Genomic DNA, 13,937 nt, shown 5'->3' with positions numbered 1-13,937 from the left:
CTGTTGTTTCTTGTGTTGCTAATTTTAGCCATTCTGGCAGGTGTGAGGTGGTATCTCATTGTTGTTTTGATTTGTATTTCCTGATGATGAGTGATGTTGAGCATCTTTTAATGTGTCTATTGGTCATCTGTATGTCTTCTTTGAGAAAATGTCTATTCGTACCTTCTGCCCATTTCTTAACTGTATCATTTGTTTTTTGGGTTTTGAGTTTGACAAGTTCTTTTTTTTTTAAGATTTTATTTATTTATTTATTCATGAGAGACAGAGAGAGAGAGAGAAAGAGGCAGAGGAAGAAGGAGACTCCATGCAGGGAGCCCAATATGGGACTCGATCCTGGGATTCCAGGATCATGCCCTGGGCCAAAGGCAGACGCTCAACCGCTGAGCCACCCAGGCGTCCCGACAAGTTCTTTATAGATTTTGGATACTAACCCTTTATCATATATGTCATTTCAAATATTTGCTCCCATTCTGTAAGCTGTCTTTTAGTTTTGTTGACTATTTCCTTCACTGTGCAAAGCTTTTTATCTTGATCAAGTCCCAAGAGTTCATTTTTGCTTTTGTTTCCCTTGCCTCTGGTGACATGTCTAATAAAAATTTATACAGCGGAGGTCAAAGAGGTTGCCGCCTGTGTTCTCCTCTAAGATTTTGGTAGTCTCCTGTCTTACATTTAGGTCTTTCATCCATTTTGAATTTATTTTTGTGTATGGTATAAGAAAGTGGTCCAGGTTCATTTTTCTGCATGTGGCTGCCCACTTTTCCCAACACCATTTATTGAAGAGACTGTTTTCTTTCCATTGGATGTTCTTTCCTGCTTTGTCAAAGATTAGTTGACCAGATACTTATGGGTCCATTTCTAGGTTCTCTATTCTGTTCTGTTGATCTATGTATCTGTTTTTGCCAGTACCATACTGTCCTGATGGTTACAGCTTTGTAATACAGCTTGAAGTGATGCCTCCAGTTTTGTTTTTCTTCTTCAGAATGGCTTTGGCTAGTCAGGGTCTTTTGTGGTTCCCTACAAATTTTAGGATTGTTCTAGCTCTGTGAAAAATGCTAGTGGTAGAGATTGCATTAAATTTGTAGATTGCTTTGGGTAGTACAGACAATTTAACAATATTTCTTCTTCCAATCCTTCCGGATCTTTTACCTCTTTAGTTGATTTATTCCTAGGTATCTTATTGCTTTTGGTGCAATTGCAAATGAGATTGATTCCTTGATTTCTTTTTCTGCTGCCTCATTGTTGTATAGAAATACAACAGATTTCTGCACATTGATTTTTTATCCTGTGACTTTACTGAATTCATGCATTAGTTCTAACAATTTTTTGGGTGAGTTTTTTTTTTTTTATTTCTACATAGAGTATCATGTCTTTTGCAAATAGTGAAACTTTGACTTCTTCCTTGCCAATTTGGATGCTTTTCTATTTCATTATATGGTCTGATTGCTGAGGCTAGGACTTCCAGTACCATGTTAACTAGTAAGGGGATATCCCTGTCTTGTTCCTGACCATAGGGGAAATGCTCTCAATTTTTCCCCATTGAGGAGGATATTACCTGTGGGCCTTCCATATATGGCCTTTATGATGTTGAGGCATGTTCCATCTATCCCTACTTTATTGAATGTTTTTATCAAGAAAGGATGCTATATTTTGTCAAATGCTTTTTCTGCATCTTTTGAGATGATCATATGGTTCTTATCCTTTCTTTTTATTAATGTAAAGCTCATCTCCTTTAGGAATGTTTGGGGTGATATATAAGAAAAATTTCTGATATATGTATATAATATATGTATATACATATATATGTATATAGCTCCTATACTGTTATCTTCTTTTGTCACAAACCAATACATTTTATTTCATTTTTTTAAAGAAGTGTTATTTATTCATGAGAGACACAGACTGAGAGAGAGAGGCAGAAACATAGGCAGAGGGAGAAGCAGGCCTCCTACAGGGAGCCCAATGTAGGACTCGATCCCAGATCCCAGGATCACGGCCCAAGCTGAAGGCGCCCAACTGCTGAGCCACCCAAGTGTCCCACAAACCAATACATTTTAAAGAGTTCCATGCCAATGGGTACTTTCTCACAACATGGTTGTAAATTGCTTCCACAGTGTGATTTATTTTTTAAACTTTTAAAAAAATGTTGAGGCTCTTTTCTTTATATTTGTATTTGTGTATACACACACACATATATATAATCACATCTTTTTAGAAAATTGATATTTTATTTTTAAGCTCCATAATGTGATTTAAATTGATGCATAGGCTTCCCCTCTATGGAAGTAAGAACTTGTAACTAACCAGTCCTACTTCTGCACATTTATATTGCTCCCAACTCACTTGCTGATATAAACATAATTAAAATTAACAACCTGTAAGTCTTTTGGATAACATTAATTATTCCTCAGGGTAAACTACTGAGATTTAAACTTCCAGATGGAAGGCTAGAAATGTGTGTGTGGGGGGGAGGCAGATTAGCTTCATAACCTAGTTGCCATTTAGTAAAGAATATTGATTTATCATTCTAAAAACTGATTATGCATATGAAGTTTTCCCAGATTATAATCAACATTACATGTTAGCATTAAAACCTTTTTGTAAAATAGAGAGTGAAATGGCATCTTTTATTGTTCCTGGGTTTGATTGCTTGGAATAGTGAAAGTCTTTCTTTCCTTTCTTTGTTTTGACTTGTATTTTTTTTCATGTGGAATGCAGTCACTGAGAAATATCTGTTAAAAGGTAAAATGTTATTATAGGTTTATTTAAATCTAATAGTGTCAACAATTGTTTTATGGATTTTTTTGTATCTGTTAGTAGATGCATACAAAGTTAGGATTATTATGTATTTCCCTTGCATTGACTATTTTATCATTAGGAAGTATTCCTGTGGGACCCAGGAAATTGAACAAAATCCCCTACCCCTGGACAAGCAGAGCAGGACTGACTCTATTTTGGGCTGCACCCGCCTTGTGCTGACCTGCTTATTACTTAGGGCACTGCCCCGCCCTAATCAAAGACCAGGACACACCCTAATCCGAAATCCAGCTCAGGGATACTGCCCTGCCCTAGTCAATGACCAGGGCACACCCTAACGGGAAATCCGGCTCAGTGGACCAGCATGTCTGTGCAACTTTCTGCGATCCCATTGGCCACTGGCCCCTATAAAGTTGCTAAGCCTCTTAGTCTCGGGGTCCAAGTCCCTGCTCTGCTGCGTCGGGTATACTTGGTCCCAGGCTCGAGCTTGTAAATAAACCCTCGTGTGATTGCATCGGTGTCGGCTCCTTGGCGGTTTCTCGGATTCGCGATCTTGGGCACAACATTCCTCTTCATATCTAATGCCATTTCTTGCTTTAGAATCTACTTTATGTGATACTAATATAGGCCATATCACCTTTTCTGTTGCTGGTGTTTGCATGTTATATCTTTTTTTTTTAAGATTTTATTTATTTATTCATGAGAGACAGAGAGAGAAAGAGAGGCAGAGACATAGGCAGAGAGAGAAGCAGGCTCCATGCAGGGAGCCTGATGTGGGTCTTGATCCCTGGACCCCTGATCACGCCCTGAGCTGAAGGCAGATGCTCAAACCTCTGAGCCACCCAAGTATCCCTGCATGTTATATCTTTTTGTATTTTTTTTGCTTTCAACTCATCTATGCATGTATCTAAAGTGTTTCCTTTTATTTTTAAAAAGTGTTTCTCTTTAAAAAACAGTATATACTTAGCTCTTTTAAACACCCAGTCTAATAGTATTTTAAATGATTTTGAACCCATTTACATTTCATGCAATTACTTATTTGTAGGATGTACATTTATCATCTAGCTAATCCTTGTATTTGTGCATCTTTTTTTAAAGATTTTATTTATTTATTCATGAGAGACACACAGAGAGAGAGAGAGAGAGAGAGTGAGGCAGAGACACAGGCAGAGGGAGAAGCAGGCTCCACGCAGGGAGCCCAACATGGGACTCGATCCCAGGTCTCCAGGATCAGGCCCTGGGCTGAAGGCGGGGCTAAACTGCTGAGCCACCGGGGCTGCCCATGCATCTCTTTTATGTTTCCTCATTTCCAATCTTTTTTATTTTTTATTTTTTTGAGGGAGAGAGAGTGCACGTGCGTGTGAGTGGGGTGGCAGAGAGTGGCAGAGGGAGAGGGAGAGAGAGAGAGAATCTTAAGTAGGCTTAGTGTGGAGCCTAACTCAAAAGTAGTCACTAACACTCCTTCGTTCAGTTCCAAAGTCCAGTGTCTTTCCTATAGACCAGAGAATCTCTAGTAGTCTCTGCACCAACCTGTTTCCATCTCCTCAGTAGAGTCATTTGGGTCCAGGTTCCTAGCATGTCTGGCTCTTCTAGGTGGGTTAGAGTTTGAGCCCTGAATTCACTCTGTTTGCAGTGTTTTAATTATGACCTGGTGGAGCATTCTATTCTTTCTTGTTTCCTGAATGTGGTTGGAACACAAAAACCTGTGGGTTACATGACAGGAAGGAAGGGAAGGGTTGGCCAAAGATGCCACCGCCCACATCCAGCTTCCCTCCCTGTTGTGGATGAAACCAAAGAGGGGCCCATAAAGCAGGCTGCAGGGCAATATGATCCTTGAATTCCTTTGCCTCCTCTGCTTTGGTAAGTTTCTTAGGCTCATATAGTGGGATTAGAGGTGAAGGTGGGTGGAGAAAGACTGACCACTAGAATTGGAAAGAGAAGTAATAATATCTGCTTGTCTTTATTGATCTGCTTCATGTGTGTCTGGAACCTTGGGAGGCTTTGGATACATCTTACCCATCAAATGTTTTCCGGTATGCAAACACTTACATTCTATGCTCATGATCTGTCCTGTATGCTTATATCATCCCTACTTATTTGAAATTTTACTGACTCAATAGCCTTATTTTATCTTTCTTTATTTTTTCAATATCTTTGTTTTATTTTTATTAATCTATTTTAAAATATTTTTTTATTCACTTGAGAGAGAGCGAGAGAGAGAGAGGAAGAGAGATAGTGAGAGAGAGCATAAGTGGAGGGTGGAGAGAGAGAATGTGTCCTTTGATCCCAGGACCCCCGGATCATGACCTGAGCCAAAGGCAGACAACTAACTGAGCCACCCAGGCGCTCCGATATCTTTATTTTAAACAAGCACATTCATTTGAAGATGGAAACTTTATGCCAAAAGCTTACAGTAAAAAGCAAAAATTTAAAAGAAAAGCCAGGGTCACTTACCAAAGATAGAAGGTCATCATAAATACATACACAATGTAAAGGAAGACATTAGGACATTGTATCTGGGCTGTTGGCCATCACATTTCTGAGCCCATGGCCAGCTACTTCCTTATTTTTATTTATTTATTTTTTAAACATTTTGTTTATTTACTTGAGAGAGAGAGAGAGAATAAGCAGGGAGAAAGAGACTCCCTGCTGAGCAGGGAGCCCAATGTGAGGCTCAATCCCAGGACCCTGGGATCATGACCTGAGCCAAAGGCAGATGTTCAACCGACTGAACCACTCAGGAGCACCAGCTACTTCCTTATTACAAAGGGCAGCTGGCTAGAGACAGTTGTATAAGGTGGTTGATCTTTAGCTCAAGAAATTCTTTGTTGTGATTAAAGGAGTAGAAGTGATTTGAAAGGGTAATGCCTTTCTGATGTTCTGATCAATGCTATCGAATACTATGTCACAGCAAAAACCATCTGTAGAGCCCCGCGGTTTGTATCCCATTATGTGAGAAATACTGCTCTGACTCTTGCCAACAGTACTGCATGATGGAGACACACTCAGGGACTGACAGTTCAGGGATCTTGCTCAGGGCCATACAGTGAGTGAGCAGAAACCTCAATATTCAAACCCAGGCTTGTCTGGCTCCAAAGTCACAATTGCTTTCACTTGGTCATATGGAATATGAAGAATGAGGCGTGGAATCTTCATAATGGTAAAGTTTTTGAGGTGTGTGAGCAAATGCCAGGTTGGGATCATTGAGGCCTGAATTCAAAGAGATGAAGGAGATGAAAGAAGAGTGCTTTGGAGTGTCCAGGGACGTAGAGCTGGGGGCATCTCAGGACAGCCATTTGCTGGTGCTAAGAAAGCCTGATTTCCACAAATAGGGACAGTATGGGTCTTAGCTTGATTGGGTCCCAGTGATGTGATTGGTCTTCACAATAGTCTCTGATCCCTAGATTCTAGGGTAATCCATGGGCTTTCATTGCCTTTGGGCTGGTCTATTTGGTGAAATGAGGAAAAGATGTTACTATGACTTTGAATTTTTCTACCATCCTTGAAATATCTGAGCCACGCTTAAATTAGGGCATCTCTTCAGTTGGCCAATGTGCATTTGTTTATTCTTAACTAGGTTCCAGGATTGTGTAGACACTGCAGATACTAAGGTGAACAATACAGAGTAGCTACCCCCCCACCCCGGTGTTGATAGGACAGTAACACTTTGTGTCTCCCATAGGGTGACTACATAAGCTCTCTTAAGAATTACAGGGTTTGTGAACATCTGTGGAACCAGGACCAGTCCTGGGGCCACGTGAGGTGAGAGCCACACAGGAGACCTTCCTGGAGAAATGGGGCAGGAGCTGAGAGCACAGCTGCAGCCACAGTCCAGTGAGGGGAAGTAAGAACCCAGGTGCATGATCTCCAGGGTCCGTTCTCAGCAGCAGCCCCCGCCCAGGAGACCCCTCGGGACGGGCCTCCAGCCGGGTGCTCGTGTCTCATGGACAGTTCTCTCACAGGGCTGTGTGTTGGCCAAAGTAGCTGGATGACTGATGGTGAGTTCCTTCATTTAGACCCTCTCTCTCCTTCACTCCAAACTCCCCATGTCCCTTCTCTTTCCTTAAAGAGACTTCTTGAGAGCAGCTCAGGGCACCAAATCCCATCCCCAAATCTGCTTCCTTCCAGAGACTCTTCCCAAGCCCTCCCTCAGTGCCTGGCCCAGCTGGATAATGCCTCCCAAGAGCAATGTGACACTGCAATGCCACACTTCCACCAAGAACGTCAACTTTGTTCTCAGAAAGGGAAGAAGTATCTTAGAGTCCTTGCAATCACTGGCTTCCACAGAGGGCGTGGCTGAATTTCACCTCAATGACCTAAAAACCCGTAACGCTGGACCGTACACCTGCGAATACTATAGACGAGAGCTCCCACAAATAAGTTCACAGCCCAGTGACATCCTCCTCCTGCTGGTGACAGGTGAGGAGGGTGCTTCGGAGTAACAGGGACAGGTGTGGGGGAGGAACCCCAGGGAGGCGGGGGTGGGGGCAAGGGGAGATGGAGAAACACAGCAGCAGAACGACTTGGCTGGGCTTCACCCAGGGCTTGTAGTCAGAGTCAGAAGAGGGTGAGACCAGGGATCTATCGTCTCTCCTGCTTGGTGGGACCCCTGCCAGGAGAACAGGGTGGGGGGGGTCTCAGTCTTCTCCCCGTGACCTTGGAGCCCTCTTCTCTTCCAGGAGAGTTCCCTAAACCTTCCCTCCAAGCCCACCAAAGAGGTGTGGTGACCGCAGGAGAAACCGTGACCCTGCAGTGTCAGAGGCCAGACAATATTTTCATGCCTATAAAGTTCGCTCTGCTGAAGGCGGGAGCAGCAGAGCCCATACGGGTCCAGGATCCAGCAGGGAAGGAGACAGACTTCTCCCTCAGGAGTGTGACAGTCAGTGATGCCGGGAACTACAGCTGCGTGTACTTCCAGATAGGGGCCCCTTTCTTGACCTCACAGCCTAGCAATTTTCTGGAGATCCAGGTGAGAGGTAGGTTTTGCATGATTCTTAGGACATTTTAAAGTTTTAATTAATTGATTAGTTTCTTTTTATTTTGGCTATTTTATTTGTTTTCTCTGGTTCTGTTGACCTATATTGACTCATCACATTGTATCTGTTTCAGGTGTGCAACATACATATATTTTTTAACTGGAGAGCATTTCTTCTGTTATTTCCCAATTCCTGTTTCTCCTTTGTTTTCACGGTCATCTCCTTTTTAAGTCTCTCCTTTCCTACTTTCTAGTCTTCAGCCTTTGTTGTTTTGCCTTCTTGGATAACATCTCAAGTTGTTCCTCCCAACGATCCATCCCGCCACCACCAGGGCCCCTTCTGCCACCTGCGTCATCCCGGTGATGGAAACGTCATGGTGGTACCTTTGTCATTCTTAGAACGTGGTGCTTCCCCACTCGCCTGCTTTTGTGGCACAGATGTGGTGTCTTCTAAACTGATCTTCTGTGTTTGGCAGAACGCTACTTCGTTGGAGGCCATGCCATGCTTCCTGGGTGTTTTAAGTGTTTGTGTGTGTGCCATGGTCCGCAAACAGCCTGTAGTTAACAAGCAAGGTCCGGGTGGGCAGCCCTGAGAGGTGCAGAGGGCATCAGGGGGGTCTCCCTGCAGACTCTGCCTCCAGGGAACATTGCTGCTGATGGTCTCGGACAGGAGCTCTGCACTCATGCCACGTGTGGGTTGCAAGATGCAAATGCAAATGCGGGTCCTCTCTAGGAACCAGGGCCAATGCCGAGCCCTGGCTCTTCTTGGGTGAAGCTGAAATGAAATGCATGGTGGTCCTGATGCTCAGCCTCTAAGCTTGAGTCTTCTTGAGCTCCCTGGCGGCAGTAAGTCTTGGCAGGAGGAGGGGAGCAGACGCAGCCACTGAGGTACTTCAGCGCTCTGTGCAGCAACTTGGGTTGTGGGGGTTCCTCCTAAGCCTGATTCCTACCACAAGGAGGGAGAAGGGGAAATGGCAGTGTGGGAGGGTGGAAATGAGATGAAGAGCAAAGAAACACAAGAAGAGAGATAAAGCAGAGAGAACACAGAGGGAAGAAGGCAAAGGAAGACCCCACTACAACTCTCCTGAAGTCTCACGTTGTGTTTTCAGTGATCCCGATGTCAGGGAAGGTACAGCTGACCACTGGCCAGGAAATATAAGCAGGTGCAGAGAGTCACACTGGGCAGATCCACTTGAGAAGGAAGGATGCTCCTCTCCTGGCTGGCGCTCATCCTCTTCTCTCTCCCAGATCCTCCAGGTGCCACATTGGGGGATTACACCACGTCGGGGGATTACACCACGTGGGGGGATTACAACAGGTCGTCGGGGGATTACACCACGGGCAACCTCATCCGCCTGGGTCTGGCTGCCATAATTGTGGTGATATTGGGGGCTTTCCTGGTGGAAGCCTGGTGCAGCCAGAAGGAGCCTCCACGTGGATCCGTGTAGAACAGCTGAGTGCTTCTCTTGTTCATGGGTGGTATAGTGGCACGGGGTTCTCGAAACACCAAACTCTGCCAGGGGGACTTCTTGTGTTTCTCAACATGGATACAAATGGCATTTTTGGTGGGGTATTTCTTCACCACATGGGACTGTCCTGTTCATTGTGGGAACATTTAGCACGCTTTCTCTTTCCCATGAAGAAACCCCAATTAGTGCGGGAGAAGATAACAAGCGAGGACTACTGTACTTTTTCCAACACCCCTAGATGTGGAGGATGGGAGTGGGGTGATGTTCCACAGTGGAGAACCTGTGTTGGGAGGCCAGGAGAAATATTCCTTCTCTTTTACCTTTTTCTGATCTCAGGTCTGTCCTTCCATGCATAGGCTCCACAGCTGTTCAGGTGGAATGATGAGTCCTTGATCAAGTTAACAGCTTATGAGATCTTCTGGTTCTCCTCCTTCCTGGGACAGAAGGCACACCAAGAAGGAGGTTTGGGAAGCTTGCAGATGAGATGTGATCTCATTTATTTCCTGACATTACCTAAGTCTCAAAGTGGTCCCTGCATCTTCTGAGAGTATCATCTGGGAGAGAGTGACCGGGAACTGTGCTCCATATTAATGGCTTCTTGGTCCTCAGGATGACATAAATAAGATAGAATCATTTGGTTGTAAAATTTTTTTCTGTGTCAAATTCAAAATTAATAAAGCATATAGCACCAGGATCCTTTTTACTGGTACTAGGATATGGAAAAGGTGGAATTTAAATTTCACAATAGTTAAGTGTGATATAGCATTCCACAGTGTTTTAGTAAAAGTAATACAGCATGACTTCCAGGTGTTCCATGACCTGATAAACTTGAAAATAACTATCTTTTACTTAACTGTGATCGTAGTTTCTGAAATCAAAAGCTAAGAACAAATGTCCTGGAAAAGAACTTTCTGAACTGTGGGTTTATGTCTAAGTCATTGAAAGCCATCAAAACCATTCTCATAAATCATCTGTTGCTCTCGAGACCAAACCCCAAAGCATCAACATACTCCCTTTAGGTCAAGAAAGATTTGGGTCCTCTTCCCTTGAGACTTCTGGTATACAGAAATTGAATAAATGCCAAAATAATTTACAAAAATAGTATCATTTTGAAAGTTTATATCTAGCACACACATATCTCAGTCTAATTTTGCTACTCACTAGTTAATAAGATTTATACCAAAGTGTATCGATTTTTTAAAAGATTTTATTTATGTATTTGAGAGAGAAAGTGAGAGAGAGAGAGAGCACGAATGGGGTGGAAGGAGAGGGAGAAACAGACTCCCTGCTGAGCAGGGAGCCAGATGTGGGGCTTAATCTCAGGACCCTGGGATCATGATCTGAGCTGAAGGCAGATGCTTAAGTCACTGAGACACCCAGGCGCCCCCAAAGTGTATCCATTCTTAGAGCAACAGGCCATGAGGTCCAGAAATTGCAAACCAGCCGTGAGATGTTTCCTTTTATTGAAGCCTGAAGATGCATCTCCCTGCTGTGGAGGGAAACTCGAAGCGGAGGTCATTTCTGAAAGTGAGGCCCAAAGGCACTGGTGACCACTTCCCCACCTGGTTTGCTCCCTGCTCTCTGACATAAACCTTTCACTACAGCCAGACCACACTCCTTTATACTCCCTGCCACCTCTGCCTCATCCAGAACATTCAATTTTTCAAAACGTGATTGGAATCCCACATCCTCCGGGAAGTCCTCCCCCTCCTCCGCCTTCCCTGCCCTTGTATGGCCTCTAACGGCACTTCCAATTTGTGGGTTTTGTTCTTTACGTTCTTCCTTGCAAAGTCATCCTTCTGCTTAAGCTAAAGTGGGCGCATGTCGGGCTCCCTGCACGGAGCCTGCTTCTCCTTCTGCTTATGCCTCTGCCTCTCTCTCTGTCTCTGAGTGTCTCTCAAGAATAAATAAATAAAATATTAAAACAAAAATACAGTGGTTGCGAGCTCACCTACTCGCCACCAGTCCCAGCAAGGTGTTCAGCATACCGCATGCACCCAGTAAGACACGTGCACCCAGATCGGATGCAAATGAAGCACTGCTCTCCAACGCTGTGAAACAGAGTGATCCCCAACCCTACTGATTCTCAGAGGGGGTGACTGATGCGTCGGCCCCACCCTGGGGAGTACAGGTTCCAGCGGCCCGCGCGGGCCTGGCTCTGTTCGCGGGGGTGGAGAGTAGGGGGCGCAGGTTTTTCCCAGTGAGCAGACCCCCAGCTGGACTAAGGACTGGGGCCTCTCACAGGGCGGGGTCGGTGAGGGGCAGTTCGACATTCCCCCGAAGGCGCTGGGACTGTTGCTGAGTCTGGGCAGGGGACGCGACCGGGAGAGGCACCTGCGGCCCGCCCCGCGCACCGCCCTCCGCGCGCGCCCGCCCTCCCGCCGCAGGACCGCAGGGGTGGGGGCTCGCCCCGGCGCCCCTCCGCGCGCAGCCAGAGCCTGCGCGCCGCGTGCGCCTTGGGGAAGCTTCGGTGCGCTCCATCTGCGCCAGGAGAGGCCTGACCGCGGCCGTCCCGCCGGCGTTCGGGTGCCGTGAGCTGGTTGCGGGCCGCGCCCCGGGAGGACGAGCGGTGTTCCCAGCAGGTGAGTACGGGCCGTGAGCTCCCTGGCGTCGCCAGGTGGACGCTCCCGAGCCGGCCCTAAAGAGCGCTCCCCGCGCCCTGCGGTGCGCCCCTACACCCGGGGTCCTGCGCGGGCCCTCCTGCGCTAGCACCCCACCCCACCGCCGCCGCCTCGTAGCAGAGGAAGGAGGGTTCCTGGATTTCAGGCGCTGTGGGTGTGGCATCTCAAAGAGCGCCCTAAATATGCAAGGGGGTCTTTTTCTCTCCAGGGCTTTCTATTAGTGTAACCAACTTAATACTTTGAAGTCTTAAAATAGGGCATGCCAGACATTTTTGTATTCTTACTGAATACGTTTGGTGCAAAATTAGGGTGTACAGCTGTTAGTTTGATACATTGATATGTTGTGCCATGATTGTCGCAGCGACATTTGTCACGTTGTATACTTATGATATTGTCTATATTCATTATGCTGTGCATTAGATCTCTGTCGTTTATTTACTACTCCTTACAGGTTTGTACCCTGAAAAACCTTAGTCTAATCCCTGCATCCTCTGCCAATCACCACCTACTCTCTGTTTTACAGGTTTGACATTTTTAGATTTCACATATAAGTGATACTATACATTACCTGTCTTTACATTTGACTTATCTCACTTAGTATAACGTGCCCAGGGTCCATCAATGTTGTTGTAAATGGCAGGGTATCTTTTAACATTACGTTGTGTATATGTATTCCTTTTTTTTTTTTTTTTTTTTTAGATTTTATTTTCAAGTAATCTCTACACCCAACAAGGGGGTTGAACCCACAATCTGGAGATCAAGAGTCACATGTCCAGGGACAGCCAGCCAGGCTCCTCTGTACTACATCCTTTTATCCATTCATCAGTTGATGGGTATTTGGGTTGGAAATATCATGGCTGTCATGAATAATGCTTCAATAAGCACGGGTGTGCAGAGATCTCATTGAAATCCTGTTTCTATGTCATTTGAGTATATTCCCAGAAGCAGAATTGCTAGATCATTTTATAGTTCTATCTTTAATTTTTTGAGGACTCTCCATATTGTTTTCCATAGTGGTTGGACCAATTTACATTCCCATTACAGCGAACAAGTGTTTGTTTTTTGGTTTTATTTTTTTTCACCGCATCCTTGCCAGCATTGTCATCTCTTGTGTTTTTGACGACAGTCATTCTGACAGTATGAGATGACATCTCATTGTGGTTTTGATTTTCCTTTTCCTGATGATGAGTGTTGAGCATCTTTTCAGGTATATGTTGACCATCTGGATGTCTTCTTGGGAAAAATGTCTACTTTTGCCCATGTTTTGGGGTAAATTGGGTTGTTTTTGTTTTGTTGTTGTTGTTACCAAGTTGTGTGAGTTCTTTATCTACTTTGGATATTAATCCCTTGTCTGATAATTTGCAAAAATTGTCTCCCATTCTGTAGGTTGTCTTTTCATTTTGTTGATTGTTTCTTTTGCTTTGCAAAAAAGCATTTGAGTTTGATGTAGTCCTGTTTGTCGATTTTTGCTGAGAATTTTTGCGTCTGTATTCATCTGGGATATTGGTCTGTGGTTTTCTTGTGGTATCCTTATCTGGTTTTGGTATCAAGGTAATGCTGGCTTCATAGAGTGAGTTTTGAAGTATTCTGTGCTCCTCAGTATTTTGGAAGACTTTGAGGAGGGTTGGCATTAATTCTTCTTTAAATATTTGGTAGAATTCACCAGTGAAACCATCTGGTCCTGGAGTTTTCTGTATTGAGAATTTTGTTTTTTGTTTTGGGGGTGTTTCTTTATTACTGATTCGATCTTTTTACTCATTATGGGTCTGTCCAGATTTCCTGCTTTTTCCTGATTCAGTCTCTGCAGGTTGTGTGTTTCTACGAATATATTAATTTCTTTAAAGTTATATAATTTATTGGCTTATAATTATTTATAGTAGTCTATGATTCTGTGTATTTCTGTGGCATCAATTGTAATGTCTCCACTTTCATTTCTGATTTTGAGTCTTCTCTCTGTTTTTCTCTGTCTAGCTAATGGTTTGCCAATTTTGTTTATCTTTTTAAAGAACCCAGTCTTAGTTTTATTGCTTTTCTGGTCTCTATTTCATTTATTATTATTATTATTATTATTATTATTATGTCTCTATTTCATTTACTTCTGTCCTGATCTTTATTAAT

The 13,937-nt window shown here is 44.2% G+C and overlaps 1 protein-coding gene and 1 long non-coding RNA gene across 11 annotated transcripts in view; both read left to right on the top strand.

Annotated features, from left to right (window-relative positions):
* LOC144324372 (T-cell-interacting, activating receptor on myeloid cells protein 1-like) overlaps positions 1-9,892 on the top strand; it is a 38,445-nt gene extending 28,553 nt beyond the window's left edge. Inside the window, exons 1-6 of one of the 10 annotated variants that reach the window (XR_013389941.1) lie at positions 4,494-4,614; positions 6,717-6,752; positions 6,883-7,173; positions 7,434-7,730; positions 8,839-8,986; positions 9,555-9,892. Coding sequence is in view for 8 of the 10 variants with exons in the window: in XM_077915820.1 (XP_077771946.1) it covers positions 4,581-4,614; positions 6,717-6,752; positions 6,883-7,173; positions 7,434-7,730; positions 8,978-9,177 (858 nt within the window). In the remaining 2 variants the exon portion in view is untranslated. The other 9 variants (XR_013389947.1, XM_077915848.1, XM_077915852.1 and 6 more) reach the window with 9 other exon arrangements.
* A 1,341-nt stretch (positions 9,893-11,233) lies between these two features.
* The window catches only part of LOC144324356 (uncharacterized), a 49,873-nt gene continuing 47,169 nt past the window's right edge, over positions 11,234-13,937 (top strand). The window contains exon 1 of the long non-coding RNA XR_013389895.1: positions 11,234-11,780. This is a non-coding gene — a long non-coding RNA (uncharacterized LOC144324356). The remainder of the gene's footprint in view (positions 11,781-13,937) is intronic.

Source organism: Canis aureus, chromosome 1 (assembly GCF_053574225.1).
Source record: "Canis aureus isolate CA01 chromosome 1, VMU_Caureus_v.1.0, whole genome shotgun sequence".
Classification (NCBI taxonomy): domain Eukaryota; kingdom Metazoa; phylum Chordata; class Mammalia; order Carnivora; family Canidae; genus Canis; species Canis aureus.
The sequence above is the reverse complement of the archived record's forward strand: the minus strand, read 5'-3'. Positions and strand labels throughout refer to the sequence as shown.